The 24771-nt window shown below is 40.5% G+C and overlaps 1 protein-coding gene across 1 annotated transcript in view; it reads right to left on the bottom strand.

Moving 5' to 3' along the window:
- The window catches only part of LOC143330797 (polycystin-1-like protein 2), a 34251-nt gene that overhangs the window by 8891 nt on the left and 589 nt on the right, over positions 1-24771 (bottom strand). Inside the window, exons 2-24 of the mRNA XM_076747556.1 lie at positions 23905-24063; positions 23624-23812; positions 21436-21546; positions 20931-21078; positions 15275-15504; positions 14934-15124; positions 13628-13841; positions 13340-13437; positions 10039-10133; positions 7750-7870; positions 7384-7515; positions 6528-6641; positions 6128-6242; positions 5816-6006; positions 5511-5741; positions 5288-5389; positions 4451-4629; positions 3612-3758; positions 2616-2815; positions 2168-2394; positions 1775-1979; positions 632-872; positions 21-261 (exon numbers count right to left, since the gene is read on the bottom strand). Coding sequence (XP_076603671.1) covers positions 21-261; positions 632-872; positions 1775-1979; positions 2168-2394; positions 2616-2815; positions 3612-3758; positions 4451-4629; positions 5288-5389; positions 5511-5741; positions 5816-6006; positions 6128-6242; positions 6528-6641; positions 7384-7515; positions 7750-7870; positions 10039-10133; positions 13340-13437; positions 13628-13841; positions 14934-15124; positions 15275-15504; positions 20931-21078; positions 21436-21546; positions 23624-23812; positions 23905-24063 — 3881 coding nt within the window. The remainder of the gene's footprint in view (positions 1-20; positions 262-631; positions 873-1774; positions 1980-2167; positions 2395-2615; positions 2816-3611; positions 3759-4450; positions 4630-5287; positions 5390-5510; positions 5742-5815; positions 6007-6127; positions 6243-6527; positions 6642-7383; positions 7516-7749; positions 7871-10038; positions 10134-13339; positions 13438-13627; positions 13842-14933; positions 15125-15274; positions 15505-20930; positions 21079-21435; positions 21547-23623; positions 23813-23904; positions 24064-24771) is intronic.

The following is a 24771-nucleotide window of genomic DNA, read 5'->3' as shown; positions in this document are numbered from 1 at the left end:
AGGGGAAAGCACCGTCTCACCTTCAATGGCTGAATGACGAGGATACTCTGAAAAAAGGACACAGTCATGGATATCAACCAACTTATGGAGCGTTCCTTCCCAAATTTCAACCCATAAAGCATTGTGAAATATCCCGCCACAACACTGGTCGCGATCACCAGCAGCCATCCGAAAAAAACGAACCACCAGGGTAGCCCTCCGTGACAGCACACCCTTTTCTTCTGACCACCGTCACCATCAGTGCTGTCTGTCCCGCTCAACCTGCAAGTGAAAGCGGGAAAACCGTTGAAACATATGATACAAATAATCTATCACGTTGAACGGTTTAAAGACTCCTGACAATGTTCTATTAATGTCAAATGGTATTACAGTTGTGGGCTGGGATCATTTTATTCATAACTTAAACACAATGAGCTCAACTACTTTCTTGGAAGTGTCGTTCAAAGCAAACCCAAGACGAAAGACAAGTAATCAAAGACAGAGATAAAATAAACATAAAGGCAATGAATTCTTCACTTCAAAGACTAGCAAGTGACTTTCAAGGCTCTGGTATGCTATCAAAAAGTAAAAAATAACTATACAATAATCACATCCAAGCCACCACCATCACATTAATGAGTGACGTCTATACTTCTTCTGGGTCGGATCGTCTTGGTTGACACAGCTGAATTTGAAGAGCTGATCTTCAAGAAGGCCCATCATGCCCTGGACTTGCTGCTGAGCCTGGCTGTAGCTGTGCGGGGAGGGAAAGCTGGAGGGTCCCAGCAGACTCAGCTCTTTGTCAATGTGACACAGCTGCCGGTATAGATACTGGGTTTTGTTGCTCTTCTTCTGAATCCCCTCCACTGTTGGATGCATACTGGCGCTGCCCTCTGAAAATGCACAACATTTCTGATTTGGTTAATTGTCTACCTTTTTACTGGTGGCACACGTCACACATATGCACGTTCAGACAGAAAGCAAAGCAAATTTCTGAGTTGCGTCAGTTGTGCAAATTGGACCACTTGTGCAGCCTATCTTTAGTTGCCTAAAACACCGGGTGTGGACTACCTGTATGTTTGCTGTATGCTAGCAGCAGATACAGTGACTGTGTCCGTGGGAGTGTACCTGTGTTTGTTGTTCTAAAACTTGCCTGCTACAGGAATTAAAGAGCATATTCAATTATGGTTTTCCAATTGGGTAATATTTTCCTCCCAGCAAACGCCTGAGGGAGAGTTTTCGTACTCATCTCATCACTCAGCATATTCAGATGTCACCGCAGGCTTTTGTTATCGCAGAACAGGAAAATGCACATTTTTAATCCCTTTTCAGTTGAACTTCCCACAGCCATAATTTCACATCACATTTTGAAAGCAGAGCAGAGCAGAGAAGCTGCTGGAGCTTGAGGTTCAGCTCTGAGAGGTACTTCGCCCCCACCACGAAGGCCAAAGCACACAGACACTTGCTATGACTGAGTTTCCACGTCAGGTTTTCCTTCATCTCTATGACTTATTCCAGACAAACTGACACTTTGGAATAATTTCACTTTGTCCAGTGCTAGCATCTCCACAGCAGCAAAAAGGCTCTCTTTAACAAATGCTCCTTCAGAATGAGGTTTCAGCTTGTTAGCGATTAGCTCGCTCACCACAAAACTTGCCTGCATAACACTGTCTCTGTCACATTTTATTCTTGTAGCTCATCCAGTTTAGCCTGTTTCGAGGTGTGACGATGCTCTGCATTGCACTCTCACTTGTGTAAAATGTCACAGCATACACTATCCACAGCGGGTACACACCTGTCAGCTGAGGCTGAACGAGGTTGTGACAGCTCTGAGTTTTGGACTGGCCGTTATCACTGCTTTTGTTGTTCTGTTTGATGAAGTCTTCCACCACAGCAAGGACAGCGTTGATATCAACTTGTCCAGGTCCAAATTCGGACTCAGTGCATGGTATGTTGCTTTTCACGGTCTTAGACAGTGAATGGGCAATTCTTGTGATATCCTGAGGGAGAAAGTGTGCAAAACACTTGTATAAAATTACAGAGAATATATGAAATTATGATATACACTACATGCATTTGCATATCCGTCACTATTTTGAATATGTACATGGACTGTCATAGTCCATAAAAAGTTGATTTTTTTAAATGATTACTATTGAACAGCACATGAAAATCATGAAGGACCGACCATGATGACAGTTTCTAAAGAAACGTTGACATTTGCGTTGGTGGGGGGAGACTGTGAGACGGATGTCTGCTCAAGGGCATCCAGTTTCTCCTTTTTGCGCTTGCAACAAGAAGTCTCCCGAGGACGAGTGTTTCTGAAGATACTAACAATAAGGATATTGACTGGAAACATGATGAGGGAACTTTGAACTCCGATCATGAACTGCTGCCAGGTAAACTCAAAGTGTCCTGGACACAGAGAGAGCGAGAGAGAGGCAAAAGAGATTGTACAGGATGTGCATTGCAATATAACTAGTCATCACACAATGTTTGCTTAAAACACGTGTACATCAAACAGCCAGCAACTTTACATGGTCAGAAAACAGACGACAGAGTTCTCAAAACTGAAAAGCAAAGAAAAGCCTCCTGCAAATATTACAGGTGAAAGAGACAATGAAAATGTGTTGTACCCAGGTCCATGGTCTGCTCAGAGGGATCTGCTGGGATGCCATAAAACATGATGCTGGTCAGCATGGTGCAGAGCAGCAGGGAAAAACAGCAGGAAATTCTCTGAACGCAAGTGAAGGTGCTGCTCGGTGGGCGGCTGATCACAGAGTACCAGAGGTGTCCGTCACTGAAATCTCTTGAGGTCTTCATGAAGAACAAATTACTGCAGAATTATAGCAACAATGGGATCACCCCGTGAAAAAGGAACATTTTAAACCTCAGTGAATTAGATGGATGTTGACATAGCGTTGTAGTTAATACTTGAGTGCCTAAAGAAAGAGCTAGAAATCATCAGTAAATCCAGGCTGTATATTTCAGGGCTTCACAGGGACTGGATGTACGTGATTCTTATTGCAGTCTATTTCAGTATCAGTCTTTAACCAGATATAAAATATGAAACACACAATTTACAGCCTGCTTAGCTTGGTGAGCGTAGCCTTTCAGGGATATTTAGTGCTGTGCACCAAGTTGAATTTTAGGATGCTAAAAATCTGGCCAGGGGATTCAAAATATGGTCTTCTGGGACAACAAATTTACAGTTTTTATATTAGTCAACTGATTTTGTCTTTGGAAAAAATGATAATAAATAAATAAATAAATAGAATAAATGCATTTCAGGACAGCCTGGGTTATGGTTGCTTGTTTTAAATATTGCTGTAAATGATACTTGTCTCCTTTTGATTCTCAACCCTGCTCTCATCCAGCAAAATGCCATTTTGGTAGATGTTTCAAGTGATGGGAAAAAGTGGGTGCTCGACTGAAAGCCCTGACATTTTAATATTTGAAAAAGCAAGCTTGCAACAAACAAAGCTAAAATCCAAACCAGCTATTGCATTTCATTTGCATTTGATCTGTGCTCCCATTATTTAGGTTCAAATGAAAACTCACACTTTCAGTTTCACATTCAGTCTGTGGACTTCAGCAGTGTGCTTGGGTTTATAATTTTGCTTTCACCTTACCTGAACCTCTTCAAATCCATCTCGCTCGAAACAGGGAAAACTTTATCAAGGGAACAATCAGCTATGTCTATGGACAGCCAGGAGTTGCATAGAAAATGCCATTTCTGCTCCGTCTGTAAATCCTGCACCATGATATTACCAACATACCTGGAAAAAACAGTGAAAATGCAAAGACTGTAACAACTTAGACAATAAAAAAGACGTTGAGTTATGTGTCAGTATGTCTAAAAGTTCAAAGTTGCACCACAGCCGACAGGTCAGACTTCAGAAATTACACTGAATTGACAAAATTGATTGCTGAACAAAGCTCAGAGAGGGTTTATGTTTTCCTGAAAAGAAAATCAGACTTACTGTACTGACCTCATGCTCCATGTTCATGGTGTTGTAGGTCATATTTGAAGTAACAGGTAAATGGACTACATTTATGTAACACTTTTCTAGTCTTGCAGACCACTCAAAGGGTTCTACAAGTCAGCATTCATCCATTCACACGCAATTTGGCTTTCAGTATCTTGCTCAAAGACACTTCAAGTAGACTGCTTGAGCCAGGGATCAAACTACCAACCTTCTGATTAGTGCTTTACTCCCTGAGCGACATAACAACAGTAATGCCATGACTACTGTTAAATTGAAATACTTTCTAATGAGGGTGAAAATATGTACACTTGGAGGATGTTTTATAAATTTCTGTATTTGCCTACCAGGCCCCTGCAATCGACTGGCGACCAGTTCAGGGTGTACTCCGCCTCTCGCCCATTGACAGCTGGGATAGGCTCCAGCCCCCCCCTGCAACCCCGAAAGGGATAGTCGGTATAGAAAATAGATGAATGGATGCCTACCAGGCAGGATGGCTCCCTGAGTTGTTGTGCCACAGTCTGATGCCTTGCAGGTCTCCCAGGGAAAAGGGCACAGTTAGCAGAAACAGATCCACCGCGCCTCTCTCAAACACACATTTCTTTGGGTCTGTCAGGTGATGTGGTTCACTGTTTCCCTCTGCACCCAGCAGAGTTATTGTCACCTAAAACAGTTTAGCACGATGTTAAAACTGCAAAGTTAAAAACTGAAATAAAAGCAGTTTACATGACACAACAAACAGCAAGACCTCTGTTTTGACCTTAAGAAATACTGTAATGCAAACTTTTCAGTGCAGCTTAGTTAAAAATGGCAGAAGCGATAAATAAGAATAATCACTTCATTAAGTTGTAGTAAATAACACCAAGCTTCAATAGACTGTGTGTGATGTATGGTCAGATATTATATCTCCCATTCAATACAGTCAATCTGCCTAATTGTTTAAATATTACAATGACATTAACACACTGTTACAGATAATTCTCTCAAAATTTAATCAGGCATTCAACAAGTGAATGCACAGTGAATAATCCAAATACAACATTCATCAAAGTCAACCTGAATTATGTTTCGACTAAAGAAATTTTTGTCTCATCATCATCATCATCATCATCATCTCATGAAAGATATACAAAAGAAACCACCATAATATTGTCATTGGCTTTTATTTTGTATTTGACACACACTAAAAAAACTAAAATCTGCTGACAAAGGGAGAGAAGCCAATCGCCTATTGTTAGCATGTTTACCTGCGTTTAAAAAACCCAAATATATGCACTAATTTTGATGTAAAAGCAGAATAATTGAACTGATAACACATTTACCTGAGAGGAAGTGGAGGCTCCTCTCCGATGCCCAGTGCTGACACTCAACAGGTAGCGGTACTCATCCATGGGGTCGTTGTCCTCCAGTACAGTCACCTTCACCTGCCAAACAGCATTAAGCATCTTTCTTTTGAGATGCTTTTTGTAGCTGGGAAACTGGCAACACTTTGCGTAATGTTACATTATTTATGAATTACACCCTGGTGCTGGAGGCGTCGTGTACCTTGGCCACGTCTTGTATGTCCTTTCGTCGAGCCCACACAACCACCAAGAGATAGGCCGCAAAGAGCGCCCCCACGAAGCAGACGACCACAGGATTCTCAGCAAACGTTGCAAAGAGCTCAGCAGTGCGTGACGGGTCGACAAGGTTGGGAGTGACAAAGAAAGAGCTCCCAAAGAAGCTCAGGTGGTTGCAGAGGCACTGGGTGACTAAATGTGTGGTCTGAACACCAACCTTGGAAGACAACATTTAGTGCCATTAAAGTCTGTTATACATGACGGGCAGATTTAATGAATTACGGTACTTACCCTGCATCCATGATTGCTCCAATCCAATGTCGATTCATTCCAAAATTTACATGCAGTAGTGATGGAGGTGACTGATAAATTGGCGTCAATGGATTTTATACCTGGACCGACTATGGGCCTCACTACAAGATAGTGCACTCCAGTGTTTCCCTTCAAATCCTTAGGTTCTAGTACCCAAGTGTACCTCTCCTCTGAATAACACACACACACACACACACACACATGCAAATACTCAAGTATCGTGATCTGCATCAAAAATCAAATTAAGGGCATTAGAGTTATAAACATAGTGTGTCCGCCCATATTTATTACCTTGTGTTGTTCCCTGGTGAGGCATCTCTGTCATTGCAACATAATTTGTGTCAGTGGGGTAGTCCATATAACCGAGGAACAGCTTGAAGGGTAGAGGATCATTTGAGGGCACCATCTTTAAATGGTGCAGTTTCAATGACATAGTTGCAGCAAAATGTGCACCCAGAAAAGCAAAGACAGTCATTATGTAAACACAGTTTTCTGCAATCTTAAGTCTCATGATATCAAGATTAAAGATAAAATTAGCAAAAATATGGACAGTTCAAAAATTTATGACGTTAGCAATCATAGTGGATGACCCTACAGTCAATTTGATAAAACTGCCCATAGCAGCAAAGCAGACCAAAGCGAACATGACTTAACTTTTCTCAGCAGTGGAGATAAAAACATGCTACTGCACCTTTAACAACAGCGTGGTGTCAGCGGAAGGAAGATCTATGACCGTTGTGCTGAAGTTCCCCAGGTCCAAAAAAGAGGTGTTCACCTGCTCTCCAGGAGGCCTTGGCAAGAGAATCTGTGGCCCGAGCAAAATGCCAGAAAACAGATCCAAATGTAAGATTTTGCTTAGAGATGTAAAATAATTCTTCCCATCAGCAGTTTGTAATCTAATAAAACATTTTAATAAGGGAGTAACATAATAAATAATAAACAAAGCCTCCTTTTTAGTATCAGCAGCGTGAATTCAGTGACTCCTGGCCTCCAAACAACACTTGAAGTTAGGTGGAGTACACGAAAAGTATTTTTATCCTCAGAGCATGCAGTATGACCAGCGCTTCCTGAGAGCATATGTGCTCAAATTCTTCTCAAAAGAATATGATGTACACGGTTGAAGCCATGGTACAAGGTGCAGATAAAGTGGATACAAAAGAGTAAAAGATCCTACAATTATTCACTGAATTATGTGAATTATTTTCAGTTTAGTGCATCACTTCTCCATCACTGTTAATATGCTCCTTTTAATCATAGTACCCACTGCCTGCTGCATGCGTGTGAAGCTAAAAGCAGCTGTAATCACATTTGCTTTACTTACTAAAGCTTCTGCATAAAAAAAAAAGCGCTTAATTCTGTCACATACATTGTTCACAATACATTTCCAGACCTAGTTTTCATTTCACACAGAGTGCTCCCTCTAGCACGAGGTCCCTCAGTTCATTGAAATGACGTCTGAGGGCATAGCTCTGTCCCCACAGAGAACATGTTCTCGACAGGAAAGCACGTTGTAGAACAATTCTGTGTAGAAGCTGCACTGTGCTGACCTCAACATCCTCACTTAAGTTTTCCACATTGATGCTGGAGCCATCTTTTGCGGTGAGAGATAGAGCACCTATTTGGCCACTTATGTTCCCTCTGTCATTCCAGGAAAATGGGTTTTTATCTAAACTTAGCATCTGCAAATGAGAAAAACATCATTAGTCTTTGAGACACTTTTAACTGAGAAAAAACATTGAATCTTACATGCATCCTCTGTAAAACACTGGAATGTGCACACAGTAGGGTGTCCGCCTGAAACTCGATGAGTCAAGAAGACCCAGTGAACCAGTACATGAGAAAATAATATACTATATTACCACAACACACAACAAGACACACATGAATACATGTTGGCACTCCCACTGACTTACGCGTATGTCCACTGGTTCAGCTGAAGGAAATATATTAGCGGGTATCACTGGGAGAGAAAATGCGGGGCAGGAGCAGTTGGGAAAATTTATAGGCTTTGTGTGCAAACTTCCTGGTGTTACTCTAAGGGAAAAAGAATAAAAAGAGACTGATATTAGTTAGTTATTAGACACTTAGGCTTTGAATTTTACTTTGCAGATGCTCTTCATTGAGCCTACTGGTGTGTTTGAAACAGTCAGGAGATCTTGAGCACAGACCTAAATGACAAAGACAAACTTACCTATTAACAAACACACCAATATGAGCTTCTTGGATGATAACTGGTTCCTCGTCAGCATTTTTAAAAGTTAACAGTGCGCTCTGTGTATTGGCCAGAGTTGTGAGAAGGGCATCAGAGATGTTTTTCTGAAAAGGATAACACACAGCTTTTATTACCAGGGAGAGGCTGTTTCACTCTGTGAAGAAATGTAATATCAGTAAACAGAGACACGGTTTAAACTACAAGGTGTCCAATTGCCATGCTGAAAAACTGAAAAACAGCCGGCATATGGGGACTGTAAATATTCCTGGGATGAGCAAAATTGCACACACAATTTATGTGCTCTTCAAGGGTTATAGTCACCGATCAGCATGTGTAATATCCAAATCACCCAACGTTCCAGAGAGGAGGAAATGCCATCAGTTTACACACTCACAGTGGAAGAGTAGTCCAGGATGTTGCCTGCTCCTTCCACAATGGTGCTGGCTGCAAGGTGCACCTCTTCACTGTTGTTCACTTCCATGTGGAGGAGAGATGAGCTGAGGTTTGCGAAAAATAACGAAGCCTCTTCCTGCAGGTGGGAATCAACTCTCGTAAGCAATAGTGACCTTTTTTTTAATCAAAGGCCTTATGATCTATGTAATTAATATTATGTCTCCTTTAATATCCTGCCTCACATACACCAATTACATGGCTTTCCGACTGTGTGTTGAATAATTTGTACTGCAACAAAGCAATATCCCTGCGGGGATCAGTAAGTTTTCTGAATCTGAATCTTGTTCATGTAAAGCAGTGAACCTTAGCAAAAACAGCACTTAATGATTTTATACAAGCATGGCTGATTTATTCCTCTCTCCCATCATGTTATTGTTCAATCAGTGTTGGGTTCATTATCTTACCTGAGCTGAAGAGCTGAGTTCAGTGCCTTTCTGGGTAACAGCACTCAGTCCTCTGGCTATCATCTGAACTTCTGCTGGAGTGCTGGTGGGAACTTTTTGTACTGTGCTAATCATTATGTCCAGCATCTGCTCACGAAGCTTCAACAGACAAAAGCAATCAGTGTTTATATGGTTATTCAGGTTAGTATTTGGTAGTGCAATATCTTTTTTTACTAGATACAGAGAATATCCAGTGCATGTGTTTTATTATTGTTTCTAATGTCAAAGCACATCAGCTCTCTATAGGTTATACATGGTCTTCTGATGTAACTGAATCTTGGATAGTAGTGGTACTGCTACTAAGACACAAAATCATGTATATAACATGTGAATAAAGCGATAACAAAACATATTAGTTTCATAAGCGCTCAGTCACTCATTTATTGACCATGAAAAGCTAGCTTAGCTCTGCTGACTGCATTCAGCTCTCCAGTAGTTTTGTCCTCAGTGGCTAACACTTGCAAACCAGCCAAGAACACACGGTGTGTATAAACCACAGGCCCTGCCTTGTTTGTATTTCTTAAAACTAATCACAACTGTCCTGGGTGGCACTAAGCCCATAATGCAGCAACGATGACCTTGCAGACTCCTGTCGGGGGGGACTTGATTTGGCTTTTTGAACCTGGGGAGGTGAGCCGTTGTATCAAAATGGCTAAATGTGTGCAGACCTGCCATACTGCGCTATCAAAATCTTCATCAAACATAATTTTCAGCGTGTAGGTTGCTAGCTCGGAGGTTGTTGTTGTTTCTTGTAGCGATGGGGACTTTGAACAATAACACACAAAAATAGCTGAAGAGTAGGACAATGCAACATATTTGACTGATCTGGCTCAGGGGGTTTGTTTCCAGCACAAATCAGCAAGTAAACTTGTGAATATTACTGGATTGATCTAAATCGAGCCGCTGTGCCACCTGTTAAAACGCAGACATTTTTGCAATCCAAGTTGATGTCTAAGCGTCTACGATATCTAGTAATCCATATTTACAGACTGAGTGCAGTTACCTGTTGCCTACTAGCGTTTTCCGCTTCATCAGACTGACTGTTAAGTTTCTGAGACACAGAATTGAAGATTTGTCCCAAGGCTTCTCCTGACAGTAGACTGTGTTTCTGCAGCTCAGCCACAGCTTTCTCCACTGCAGCTTTAAGAGCACCCACTGAAGAGCTGGAGTTAGCCGTGGAGTCCAGCACCTGAGAAGAAAAAGCCACTTTCTTACAAAGGAAGGAAAATTAGGGCATTTCCATAGGTCTTGTTCTGTCAGGCATCCTTTTTTAATCATCGGGCGTTTGACAAACCTTTGTAGTTATAGTGGTGTTAGCTACAAAGCTGCTATTTTTTGCAGTTGCTGTAATAATCAGGCTGTAGTTTGAACTGCTGTCTCCCAGAGGAAGGAAGACAGCCTTCACTTCATTGTTGTTGCTGCAATACAGATGCTTACCTGACAATTTTTAAACAAGAAAATAAGTTAGATTAATAGATTTACAATAGTGATTATGGGATAAGTTTTCATGAAATTAGATAAATCAGCCCTCATATCCCAGAAAAGTTTGCTAACCTGGATACTTACCCTCATGAGTCTTAAAACAATACTGACAGTTATTACAAGGTGTTTCAGTACTGCAAGTTATTTTGAAAGCATCAAGGATTGTTCCACTCTGCGGTGATATGGTACACTTAAGGTTATCCAAATTGTTGGTGGTGGCTGGTGGAAATGTGCCAGTGGTGGCAGCGATGGTTGTGGTGATGGCGGTGGTGGCAGTGACAGCGGTGGTAGCGGTATTTGTGGCGATAGTGGTGGCATTAGGTGTGTCAGGTGATTTCGTGGTAGGGTCAGCAGTGGCTGCGGTCGAAGTGCTTGACTTTGTGGTGGTAGGAGCTGTAGGCTCTGTAGATGTCTTGATGGTGTATGATTTGTAAGAAGGTATGACATCCTCTTTGGAATGAAAAGAAAAGGATCATGTATAATGTGTAGCTTTTGCAAGAAATAAAGAGCTATTTTGCAAAAACAGGTTTGTTAATATTGATTAAACAGTAAAAAACACTGAAAGGCCAACAGTATTTAAATCATTCCTTTAAATTGAAACAGTACTTCCTGCAATGATATGGATTTAATTTACGTGCATTAATGAAATTTTATGTTCCAGTTAGCCAAAAATATACATGCGAAAACTCCTCTCAGCATTAACCCTTCATTAACTCCATATTTTTGCAAGTTTGGCACAAATACATCACTGGTCTGAAACCCAGAATTGACGTACCAGTCGTGATCACCACAGTGACATCCAGACCTTCAGACTCGGCCTGTGCAAGAGTGGCATGACTCACAGTGTATTCAGTCCCACCATCCTGTTTTCTTTCAAGTGGTCTTTTCTCTGCATCTATGTAACAGCTCTTTGTCTCCTTCTGTAAATAAATTAGCACACCAATTGATTAAGTCAGTGAATAAATAGCTGTTTTTTGACAACATTTAATAGTATCTGATCTTTCAGTCCCAAGCATAAACTTACTTACTGGCCAATGGCTTTCGCCTCTTGTGTCCTCAACGTACCACACAACATTTGGACACTGTAAACCTGTATCACAATGGATTTTTATTTTTGCATCTTTGTTCTTCTTTACTGGGTTACAGCCTTCAGTACAAGTGAGTCTATGGCACAACAAATACATAGACAATTTGGTTAACACACAGCGAAAATGATTCTCAAAAAGCTGTCCAGGAAAGCCATATAGGGGTATAATGTAAAGCAGCAATCTATTCATGATAACATTGTTCACAATGCCTCTACAGAGCAGTTTCAATTGTTTCCATCAATTTTTAGATGTCAATAGCGTCATAAATAATAATTCAGGTACTTCACATCATTGGCACATCTTTACTCTAAGTTTATATAAAATTACAGTTACACCTGAAATACTCAAACAGACAGATGGGAATGTTTGGTTCAGAGCAGAGCAGTTTCAAAAGCATCAAGTACCTTGTCCAAATTGGCATCATCAAAGGGTTAAGGGTGACGCATATGGACTCAGTTTTCTCCACGTTATTGTTACCTCTGTTTATAACATTAAAGTGATACTTATTGAATTGAAATGGATTTGGAAGGCAGCTTCCTTTAATGATGTGAGTCAGTCCCTCAAACCGTCCTTGGCATTTACAGGGATTCTCTGCGAATCAACAGGGAAAGTCATTATACTGCTGCAATAACAGCTGGCATGCTGATACAAAAGGTCTATTTAGGAAAGATCAGTGTAAACAGTTACTGTTGGTTAAGCAGATGCTATTTTGACTCATGATCTGTAAGAGATCTTGTGTACTTTAGGCAAAAGAATAATGGGAGATTTCTTAAACAGCTCCAACAATCATCCAGTTATAGCTTAGCAACTCTATCTGCTTGAGCATAAACTGCAATCTTTAGCACGTTCGGCTAGCTGGCTTACTACATACAATAGTCACAGAGAGTTTACGTTACTTCCATGACCAAAGAACATATTTAGCTTAGTTTGGAGGGTTAAAGGTTATGTTGGGGAAAAAAAAGAAAAAGAAAAAAGGTCCTATTCCTGACTAGCTTAAATGTAAGATTTAAACATGAAAAAGATAGTCATTAACAAAGTTTTCACCAACTCATGTCACTGTACTAATGTTAGCTTCATAAGCTAGCTGCAGTTGACCATTGCTGGCTTATTAATAACCCTTACTGTTCCAACGGCCAGCTGTTGGGTATGCCTTGGCTAGGTGTTTTATGCTTTTGTTACTGGAATGGTAAGGGGTTTTAACAACCTGCTAGTTGTGGGAAACCAATTCTTGCTCATGACTGTGTGAAATCAAGGATCCATTGTTTTGAAAATTACTAACAATTTAAATCTGCTACTGTTATCATATGTATGTTTTATGCATAGCAACACTAAGGGTGATAGCAAACTGCTCTAAATGTATTTTTCTGGCCTAATCTGCAGCTCAGACAATCAACACAAGCAATACATGAAAATACTGTATATTACTTCATGAAACTCATAATGGGTAAATCTAAAACTTACAAAATATTTCATACTTCATCTTTGAGTTGAAAATTGATAGAAAAAGCCTTGTTCTTACTGCATTCCCACTGGTATCGCTTTGTCAAGTCATTTAGAGTAGATGCTTCATTTATTGAAAGCGTGATATCTTGACTTTTACTGTAGACTGAAGCTGAAGGCTTTGCACTGATTTGCAACAGAGATCTGGCAACTCTAATGTGCTTCATTCTCTGAAAATGAAGAAAAGTATTCATACATAATACAGTACACACTGTAAGATGGGGGGACTGCTGATAACACAATTAGGAGAGCTAAAGGAAGTGAGTATTCTTTTCCTTAAATATAAAATACAACGGCTGTTTAATGTGAAATGAAAACATTTTACCGCTTTAACTGAATCCTTGCCACGTGGAGCAAACATATCCACATCTACCTCCACAGAGGAGAAGACGTTCCATGCTCTGAGTTTCACTTGTACAGATCCTGAAGCACAACATTCAGCCATCAAAACAAGCTCATATCAACAAAACTGCACATATACATAGTTACATTGTTTAAAATAATATATATATATGTAAGCATTTTTGTCCAGATTGTTGTAGGTTAGTTGTTAAATAAATCATTATATGACAGTTTTGCCTCATAATGGCAACTTACTTGATATCTTCCATACCTGGGATCTGGCGTCCAATATGAAAAATGCCCCTTGTTGTATTCATTTCTCTGGTCTCAGAGAAAGAATTATTGCTTCCAGTCAGTGAGAAGAGGAGCAAGACAGGCGTTCCCCGCTCGAGAGAAACACCAACAGTAATATCTGGAGAGTGTAGACAGTCCTTCTGTGTCAACACAGAGGCCTGAAGGCCGGCTACTCTCTCCAACACACATACCTACAGTATATGAAGAATTTCGAAACAGAGAAACACATTTTTCAGGGTCCTAATATCACCTGATTAAAGCCTTTTAATTGTTCCATGAACCAGACTGATTCCTGGATTCCTTATTAATACTATAAATCCTTTAATCTGGAAAGCATTTTGCTTAACCTTGAAAAGTGCTACATAAAATTATTATTATTTGGCATCGACATCCCATGTTACAATGAGCCAAGAAGGCCTTCAGTTACAAGTTGGCAAGTCATTAAGAAATAGTTGTTGGTCGAGATGGTTTTCATTTCTCACTGCAGTGTAGTGAAGGATGAGGGCTCAATACCTGGCAACCCCAAACATATTTGTATCTATGTACAAAAACCTATTATTAGGAAATGATAAAATATTAATCAACAGTATGTGACTGATTAACGATAACAGCTTAATCCCTCTAGTATGTCGTGTTGCAAATGTATTTGGTATTTGTTTATATTGTGCTACTTACATTACACAATAATTGATTTGTCAAAAGCACCCTGTGCAGCTTTTGACCACTAGTAGCACTATAGAGTAATGCTTTTATGAGTGGGACCCTGCTTCGTCTGTTGTAGGCTTCATAACTTCATAAGGTTACCATAAAGGTGTGTAGGATATAGTGGCATCTAGCAGTGAGGTTGCAGATTGCAACCAGCTGAATACTTAAAAAATACTACTAATAATAGTAATAATATATATATATATGATCTTTGTCCATCAAACGGTCTGTTTAACATGGCACGCAGACAGTATTATAGATGCCTGGAGTCTACCTTTGATTAAACTTTGATTGATTATACATTTTCACTAATTAGCCTAAGATTAGCCAAGGGATCAAAATTTTAAACTGGGATGTGGGTGATGCATCCAGTGTGTTCTGGTATTTACAGATATGACACTAATTAGGTGATGGCATTCCATAATTAAAGGTTAAATTTAATTTCTAAGTTAAAGAGGCATTAACTGCTCAATCAACTCCTTAATCAAGTGATCCATGAGAAGGAAGGATGCATCATGTCACTTGTTACAGCTTTACTGATAGAAGACGACATGTTTACTTGATTAATGCTGATTTACATGCAGATGTGCAGACACTTCAGGGAATGTGACCATGTTAGATGCATGAAGGGTCAGCTGGTGGCAGCCAGGCCCGAGCTGCTTCACCACGTCTGGCATCACTGTGATGTTCTGGGGAACATTTCCTCTGACAACAGATAAACCTGACAACAAGACTTTATCACTCTGGATTCTGTAGGTCACATGTGTACCTGCAGAAATAAAAGAGGAACAACATTTACACAGTTTTAAGTCAAACAATCCATCTGACAAAAGAAAACACCAAAACATGATGCTTTCAAGCAGTCATATCAAATTGGACAGGATGAATTATGGTATATTAAAGTAATCTTGGCAACTACCTGCTTTTAGTTCCATTTGAATCTGGAATGTCTCCCCATAAAGGGCTTTGCAGTTGGTTGCATGAAAGGACAATCTCCCAGCATAGCATGTGATGTCACCAAACACTCTGATAGGCTCTTGAATGGTCATGATTTTTTGGGCAGTAATCTGCATGTCACTGCTGGTGCACTCAACTGCCACAACAAATGTACCTGGATGAGAATATCTGTGCACCACACTGCTCTCCAACCTGAGAACAAGCACATATAGAACCTGTGATGACAGCTCTTTTGGAGAAAACAAATAATTCAGGTCATTCTAGTCACACCACAGTGTAAAAAAGACAACTAGTATTTTTTTGGCCTAAAACTTGAAAATATAAATTATTGACATTCAAGGCAATAATGTTAGTTAGCACAACAAAGCCAGCCAGTTGTTTGCTCCAAAACAATTTGGTGAGTTGTTAATACTTGAAGTGTCATTGTGGCTGTGCTGCCTCGTTTTCGCCAACCTTTCATTATTTTAAGTTAAAATGATACAGGAATTATATTCTGAGTAGTGTTGTGCAGTACGTTGTAGAGAAGAGAAAGCGTCCGACACATTTTCAACATTTAAACACAAACAGCTTTCAGTCATTAGCGAAAGCTAGCGGCTAGCTGATGCTAGTGGCACTGCATTAGCTAGCCGCGAGCTTCTCTGAGCAAATACCATTTTTTCGAGTGTCATGTAAATGTACTGACTGCTGTGCAATACTGCCATATTGACTGCTGACTTTCTTAACCTAGACTGTTGTAGGTGTTGGTTTGTTGAGTAGTGTCCTTAATTAATATACGTTAATTGTAATTCATCTTTACTGCAGCAAAATGTATTGAAAATTAAAAACGAGACAGAATATTATAACGTCACTCTTGTCAACTCTAGTGTCCAGTCTACTGTTTACATTGTCATTAAACTGATAAAATGTTTAAAATTTCTACTGACTGCTTTACTAACCCCCAGCAAATTGTCATCTTTGTTTTTCAGATTGAAATTAATGCAGTGCAAGTGCCGCAAGTTCACCCACGCCGGTGAAGCTGTTCTGCTGAAACACTATCGACTGCATCACAGAGGTTCAACCTGGCCTTGCATCCACATGGACTGCTGTTGCACATTTAGAACCATTAGTGCTTTGAAATCACATCTTTCAAGATTACACAGGACTCTTGCAAGGCAAGGCAAGAGAACTTATCAGTTCAGTGCTGGTTGTGTGAAAACAAGGACATCTGCTGTAAAAAGAAAATATTCATTCATTTGCATCATCACTTTAGACGCAAAGAGATAGTGTGTTGCCCATTCGTGGGATGCAGCTTTGAAACCAACTGCCTTAATAGTTTTACTGGACGTACATCACAGTATCGTAAAAACCATAAAGTGAGAGATTTTCTTACACCACTCAGGGTAGTCAGTGATTTTCAGTCTAATGACACAGACCGGCCATGTAATGTTGATCCTGAAGCTGGATTTTCATTCACAAGTAGTCCTAGATTGGATTCCACACAAACTAAGGGGGAAAGTCACCACAGAAAAGGGACTTTACTGGTATTCAGCAAACAGAAAAGTTAAAATATCTCTCTGAAAAGTGGTGAAGAAAAAGTGCAGTCTTCACAAATGGAAAAACACAAGTGAAGTACTAGAACCAGCTTGTATGAACAAGTATACACAAGCAAAACAAAATTTTTATCTCATCTTAACCTGTAATAGGCCAAAACAGTAGAAGTATATAATGGCAGAAAATCAAAATACTCAAGTGCAAGTACTTCAAAATTATAAGGGTACAGTACTTGAGTAAACAGTTTCATGTAAATCCAAACTGTAAAAGTGGAGAAAAAAATAAATAAATAAAAGAACGGGGGGGGGGGGGGGGGGGGGGTTAAAAAGCAAAAAAAAACAAATGTAAAAAAAAGGGGGAAAAAAGAAATGTACAAAAAGAAAGAATGAATTCCAGTTGCCATGGGAACCTGGAATAGCCCCGCCCACCAAACCTCTCATGTGTCTATCAACATCAAAGCCAATAAATACAAAGGAACAGAAGTGGCTTTGATGTTTGTACTCTATCAGTACCGTTACCTTCTCTGAACCCCATAGAGGCATACTAACTACACACAAGGAAAATTTTCAAGAGTCGTATTAACTACACGCGAGGAAATTTTTTCAAGAGTCGTATTAACTACACACGAGGAAATTTTTCAAAAGTTGTATTAACTACACACGAGGGAAGTTTTCAGTAGTCTAGTGAGATCCACCACAGACAACCACAGTCTTCTACAGATGAACATAGCCGATTTCGGACCACGACAGTATAATACAGACAGTCCCATGACTTACAGAAATAACTACAGACAATGGCCGAGGAACAGGGATCAATTTTTTGGCCCTGTTACTCAGGACTATCCTATCCATCCTGCGGAAGCCATCCATCTGCAACATGACTTTGAACAGACTCGCCACGAGAACAACTGGCTGAAAATGCAGTTGACATATGGGTGTTTTGACAGGCTTCACTTGCAGGATGAGAAGCGGAGGCTCGAACAGGATGTCCATGACTTGAAAAGGGAAATAGATAGACTGAAGAAGCTTCAGTGGTCCAACTCTGAAGACAGCGGTGAGGCCTGCATATTATGTGGGTCTCAGATTTCCCCCAATGAGACAGGTCTCCAGTCCCCGGCGGAACAGGTCCAAAAGGTCCAGCACCTGAGCAGTGAGGAGAACAACGAGATGGCAGAGAACCAGAAGAGTGTTCAGGATGAACTGCAGATGAAGGTGAAAGACCTGGAGAATCAGCTTCTCGAGAGGGACGCCAACATCCTGGTTCTCACGAAGGAGAAAGACCATCTCTCTAACATGCTCAAAAAGACCACAGACGATGCTGAAGCTCTCAAGGAGAAGTTCGCAGAGGAGCTGGCTGAGAAAGAACAGAGCTGGGAGATGAAACTCATCCAGCAAGAGGTCAGACACCAAGAAGTGGATGACAAAGCACAGAGCTTGGAGACAGTCAACATAGACGTGGTGACACCGGAGGAGCCCTGTGTGGGATTGAAGAAGAAAAGCCACTTCAGAGACTGGTTTAGGAATATTTTTAAGAGTAGACAGACTGAGGAAGAGAAGGAAGAGAAGGAAGAGAAGGAAATGAAGAGTTGGAGGAAGCTTTTCAGTAGTTTTAGTTCCTCCCCCCCCGAGACGAGACCCAACCAGCAAGAGGTCAAATACGACGATGACGATGACGATGACGATGACCCCTGGGAAGCATTCATCCTTCAAGGCATGATATGAGAAGAGTAGACAGACTGAGGAAGAGAAGGAACAGAGGAAGGACGGGAAGAAACAAGCAAAAGAAGAGGAGGAAAGGAAAAGGAAAGAAAAAGAAGAGAAGGAGAAAAGGATCTCTCCACCACACTTTTCACCCTCCTCATCCACCCTGTCCTCCTCTACCCCCTGTCCATCCACTCACCCCCATCCCCTAAATTTAGCACAGCACAATGACTTCATCACCACACTGCTTCCTCACAGAAACATCTCCACCTTGTTTCAAAGAGGACTGGTTACTGTCAGTGCTGCATGGGTTTTCTCCTGGTGCTCAGGTTCGCCCGCATTTCAATCAGGCAACAAAAAAAAAAAAAAAAGAAAAAAAAAGAAGAAGTGCTTGTATCTGTCATCAAATACTGTAAGTACTGCTGTTAAGTACAAGTTTAAGGTACTTGTACACTCAGTGGCACTGCTAGGGTCTCTTGGGGCTCCAAGCAAGGAATCCCTGGGGCCCCCACCCCACCCGTGCACGCTGCAAAAATGTGGTTTTTGCACACATAAATGCATAAATTGTGGGACATTTGAGATGAATACTGAAAAAATAGATTAGTGGTTGTCAAAGTGAGGTCCAGGGACCAACAGAGGTCCCTGAAAGCCCAGGCCTATCAATAATCGTTGTTGTAAATGAGTGGCTGGGGCCCCCCTAGTGGCCGGGGGCTCCAAGCAACTGCCTGGCTTGCCTGTCCACAAGCCCCCACCCCTGTGTACACTGCAAAAACTGTGACTGAGGTTAATTAATATTTTGAAAGGTAACCTATACACAATAAAAAAGACTCTGCAACACTGAGCTGAATTCAACAAATTTCAATTATTTACTGATTGTATTTAACTCAGATTTGTCTGAGTAAAATCAGCTATGAATCATCGAGGCAAATTTAATTGTATTTTATCAGGAAAATGAAAGTTGCAGATAAATTTTACTCATTGCACTTTCACCCAAGGGTGAGGGTTAATATTTCTGGAGTATGAAAAGAGACGTTTCCAGCAGTGGTTGGCACTGAAGTTAGAGTAATGGCTGACTTGTCTTCAGTTTTTACGTCTGTCCACAGGCTTGTGTGCCTCCATACTTTTGTACGCTTTCATTTGGTTTCTCGGGTAGTGCGACGTCTGAATGACCAGCACGTTGGTTATATGTACTGCCTCAGAAGCAGGCAAATCTTTCAGTTCAGTTTAAAAATTGCTCCTCTTCATAACGTAAGGTTCACATCCAACATATATTCAGATTTTCTGTACACCTTTCTCTTGCAATTTCATCTAAACTAGCACAATAAAAAGCTTCCTCCATCTAGTTCATTGTGATTGCCCTCCATCTGAACTTAACGCGTCATCGGCATCACGTGACTGCAAACAACCTATTTCACAAAATTTCAGTTCAATATTTCCACTCATCATGTTAAATCATCACCATATGTGTCCACTGCTTCATCCCAGTGGCTTTTTAAATGTGCATAACAATTACAAGCTTCAATCTGAAATGTATTTCTTCATTGATTGTGTGTAATTTTTTAAATGAAAGAGGACATGAGTCACGTTATTCAGCACAACTGCATGAAAAAACAAAAAGCAGGAATTACTCTGGTAAAATACCCATAAAGTGCTGAAAAAAATGACTCCCTGTGTTTTTCCCCCGTCCCTTTGTGTCATGTTAGTCTCTCCTTGTGTTTGCAGCCAATCCACAATCACCACCCACTCACTTCATCTGCCTGCTCACTCCGATCGATACTCAACATCCCCCAGTGATCATATTCCTTTTTGTGGCAATAAATCCTATTATTCAGACCATTAGTATCTCTGTCCTGCATTTGGACTTCTGCCATTTCGCTAACCTTAGTCATTGGTATTGTATTTATAAACCGTGACTTAATACACATTCAAGTTATCATATCTGGTAGTAAGGTTACATTGCTAATCAACATTATCGGCTTTTACTGCCAGCACACACTGTGCCTTTGTGGCAGCATTTGCAACAGTAATTTAGTTGCTTATATTAACTAACCTAAGGCATCAATGTGGGATTAAAGGGGTATTACGGTGATTTAATATTGCACATTGCATGTTACATAAAGTTGGGGAATTTAAGATTAAAGAAAGGGAGGTGAAATTTAAGCTGCAGAGACTGAGATATCATGATGTTTGACTGTCAAAAACACTGGATCTTACATTTCTCATAATGTAAAATCAGTGGCTTAAAACTTTCAATTCTTATTTTAAACACACATAGTGAAAGTCAGTCAGTGTGTGAAACCATGTTGTAAATGAGGTCTCTACCTCAAATGCATTTCCAAGCGAAAATAAGGGTTGAATGAATGATTGAATGGAAACGTTATGACTCACCCCTCTGGACTGTGCAGATAAATAACATCACTATTTCCGGTATTCAGCTTGCAGTTAAGGTTTCCCCGGGACAAATGTGCGAGCCACTTCATACTGATGGTGACGTCGTCAAGAACAGCTGCCACAGCGAGCGTTGACAGCGTGAGTGCTGAGGGAGAAAATGAGCAGAAATATAGCAAAGTGCCATCCATGCTTCCATAAAAAGAAGCACATATCCTGCATGACATCCTGATACGACAGAGATAATTAATATAGCAGCAATAACTCGCTCTTTTAAGGCTCAAATTATGTATAATTAAGGGCGTGGCCGCTTTAAGTGACAGCTACCTGCTCGGTATCAGCAAGCAGGCTTTACTCGGTCTATCTTAGCTCCACCCATGCTCCACCTCTTTGCTCATTTTTGGATTAGCCGGGAGTTTGGTGGAGCCGGGCGCTGCCAAGATGGTGTCGGCTGGAGCCACTGTCACTGAGCTTCACACTGGACCAGGATTACACTGTGACTTACCATCTTCACAGTGATAGTCCAAAGACAGGTAGCTCCCCAGCTGAGGACAGGGTTCACCAAAAGAGTCCACAACTTCAGCAATGTGGCAGACCTGACGGCCGCGGCAGTGAGCTGGGAAACACATGGAGAACACAATCAGCTACTGGCAACACACAGCAATGCCAATGACATGACAGAAGGTTTACTTATTCATATTTACCAGTCGTACCAGTAAAAACTGTTTTTGCTTATCCTCATTATAAATAAAGTGCACTTAGGTGATGCTTTTATCATGAGCAAAGGGGCACTTCACATTCAGCCACACATGCACTCACACTGACCCTGGGCAGCTCATGTTCAGTTTCATGCTCAAGGACGCTGTGATATGCAGACAGCATGACCTGAGAAAGCACAAACTGTGACTACTGGAAAACCTGCTCAAACACCTCAGCCACAGCCACCAAATCATCTACACCATTATAAAACAAGGCCTGTATTTGTAAATGTTACTTGTCTGAATGAAAGAGTATGAAAAATGTCAGGAGAGGCGATGCAGGATGCATCACTCTCGCAGCATTTTACTCCAGTTCACAGTCGGACAGCTACGGACAATTTTGCCGACTGTCAAAAATATGTCATGCACAGGTAAGAGTTGCCTTCTGTAAAGGGACTGTTATGATGACAAAGCAGTGTATAAACTCTTATAAAGACAAGTGTTTCGAAGGAAAATGTCAGCAATTAGCATAGGTGATTCACAAGCTAATAAACGCGTTTAGGCTTATTATTAATTGTCAGAGTCAGTAAAGCTTTGTGAAATGATAAACAGATAGCACGGCTAACTAGAGTACCTAAACCAGTTAAATGCTGTTATACAGATTTTTTTTTTTTTTTGTATTTAACAGCTAATAAGACAATAGTTTGAGACATAGACGATATTTTATATTTTTCTAGAGAAAGTGTTGAGTTCAGGTGCAGTATACACATGTAAAATACATGTTTGCTATAGTTTTGTACTATTGGTGTTTAAAGTGAAGTATACCTAAAAGGAGTTTAGAGCAGAACTATAGAGTTACTATAGCTTATATACCAACATTTTCAGTGTTTAGAAATAAAGCACCTTGCTGGAAACCAGTAAGGTTACTGTTTAGAGGTGAATTTGTATGTGACACATCTGTACATTTCCCACTTTTTCTTTTAACCAGACTCCACACTTTGATAGACATCTGTCAGCTGTGGCTACCTAACATGAGACATGTTGCAGTGAGAAATGGCAGCTATAGCACTTACACTGATCTGTTATGGCTGTGTGTCTTCCCTTTTCCTATCCAGTCCCCTCTAGCTCTGCCCAGGTGTGCTGCATCTGATTATTGAATGAGGTGCACCTGGCCTGGGGCCAAAAGGTTTAAAAGCTCCTGTGCCTGCATCAGAAGACAGGGCTGCTGGTCTGGGTGCTTCTCAGCCTGGTATTTTATGTTGTGCTTAGATTTATTGCCTTGGTTGGTATGTGTGTCTTTATGCTCTGCTTAACGGTAGGGCGTCACAAAACCACATAATGATGATGATGAATGGTGAATGATTAGATTTGTTTTGTTTTTTATGTGTAACCATGTTTGTCTTTCTGTGCGTTGGCTCTGTGATAGACCTGTCCAGGGAGTATCCTCCCGCTCACCCAGTGCATGCTGGGAAAGGCTGCAGTGCCTCAAGAACCTGAACAGGATGAGCAAGTTTGGAAAATGAAAGGACTGATGATCCAGTTTTCCATCAATTAAATGCATGAGTCAATATTTGCACTAAAATGGATATCACTGATGTATCTTTAAGGTTACTAGGCTTTCATTGTGCGCTTTTTCTTCCATTAATGTCCTGATGTGCATCACTCTTTGCAAATAATGTGAGACAATATGTGCTTTGTAATATCTGGCAGTCACCTCCTTGAGAAAAGGTTTGAGTTTCATCAGTTTTCAGCCATGTAGAACCTTTTCATTAGGTATCAGTGTTTGTTTTCTATTCAGATTTTTATTTATTTTTTTTCAAACTGAACTCAGCTGAGTAAAGGAGAGGATTTTTATGAAGCTGAGAGGGGTTCAGATCAGTTAACAGTTCTGATTGCATAACAATCAAACATCAATCATTATAACAATATTGACAACTAACTAATATGTAAATAACTCATGTTTTTAATTCATATATGACCATGACCATGTTTTACCTGTTAATGATTCAACAATGTCCACCCAGCTGCACTGAAGTTGTGTGGCTGTCGTTGGTGGGGGCCGCGTGGATCGACAATAATGAATATTCTTTCGACCGTAGAAGCCGCCATCTATCATTAACACCTGACCAGAACCACACTGCAGAGTGGTGCTACGACCTGCACATATTGTGGATCTCCCAGATTCTGTGAAGAATACAAAAGCAATACAAAGTGGTAATTCATCAAAGCGTGATTTAGTGTGCTGTTTTTCCCAAAGTTTGAGGCTGAATACATACCAAACTGGCAGATAAAAGGCAGGTTTTTGGTGCAGTCTCCTGTTGCTTGCCATTGGAAGCCTGAGTCTCTCAGTATGTGTCCACAGGCTCCTCCTGGCTCTGGGCTGCTCACCCATCTTGAAAAGGTCATATGTGAACCATCCAGCCAAGAGAGAGAAGCTGAGGATGGAGGAGGCGAAGGCTGAGCGTCTTTAAGTTTACCAACAGCTTGAGTGCCTAGAAGTACAGTGACCTTCCCTGTGATAATAAAGATGTAATGTATTTTTTCATTTCGTAGGATTCTTCACAACAATGTTGACACAGTTTTCAATTTCAGTAGGAATATGTGTCTCATTGTTAATGTCCATCCTATTGGCCTTCTGCTCTTCAACATGTTCTCAAAAAAATATAGCGTATACGTAACATGGGTTTAAGGATAAGGCTGCAGATATTACATGTTCTTGTTCAACAAATCTCTTTAAAGGATTGCACAACAATAACTCTACCAACAAGGCTTACCCATGCATCCAAAGCCCATATTAATCCATTGCCATAGACCTCCATTGTTGGCCAAAAAAACTATGAAAAACATGGATATGAGCCTCATTGTTTACAATGAATATGGGCATTTTATCCAAATATACTATACTACTGCTCAAAGTGCTCACTTGCACTGGCAATCCCAAACCATGTGATGATGTGCCCCATTTATTTGGTCAGTACAAAGTAGTTTAAGAGTTAAATAATGGTCTAAATAAATTGGACACAATTGTACAAAATTTACAGTAATTTACGAGATTATTATCTTTTAATAACCAATGTTTAACTGTTCTCTTCAATCGACTAAATTGCAGCATTTGACAGCATTTGCAAGGGACGTAAAATTAA

Source organism: Chaetodon auriga, chromosome 13, assembly GCF_051107435.1.
Source record: "Chaetodon auriga isolate fChaAug3 chromosome 13, fChaAug3.hap1, whole genome shotgun sequence".
Taxonomy (NCBI): domain Eukaryota; kingdom Metazoa; phylum Chordata; class Actinopteri; order Chaetodontiformes; family Chaetodontidae; genus Chaetodon; species Chaetodon auriga.
Note: the sequence above shows the minus strand (reverse complement) of the source record. Positions and strands in the feature narration are given on the sequence as shown.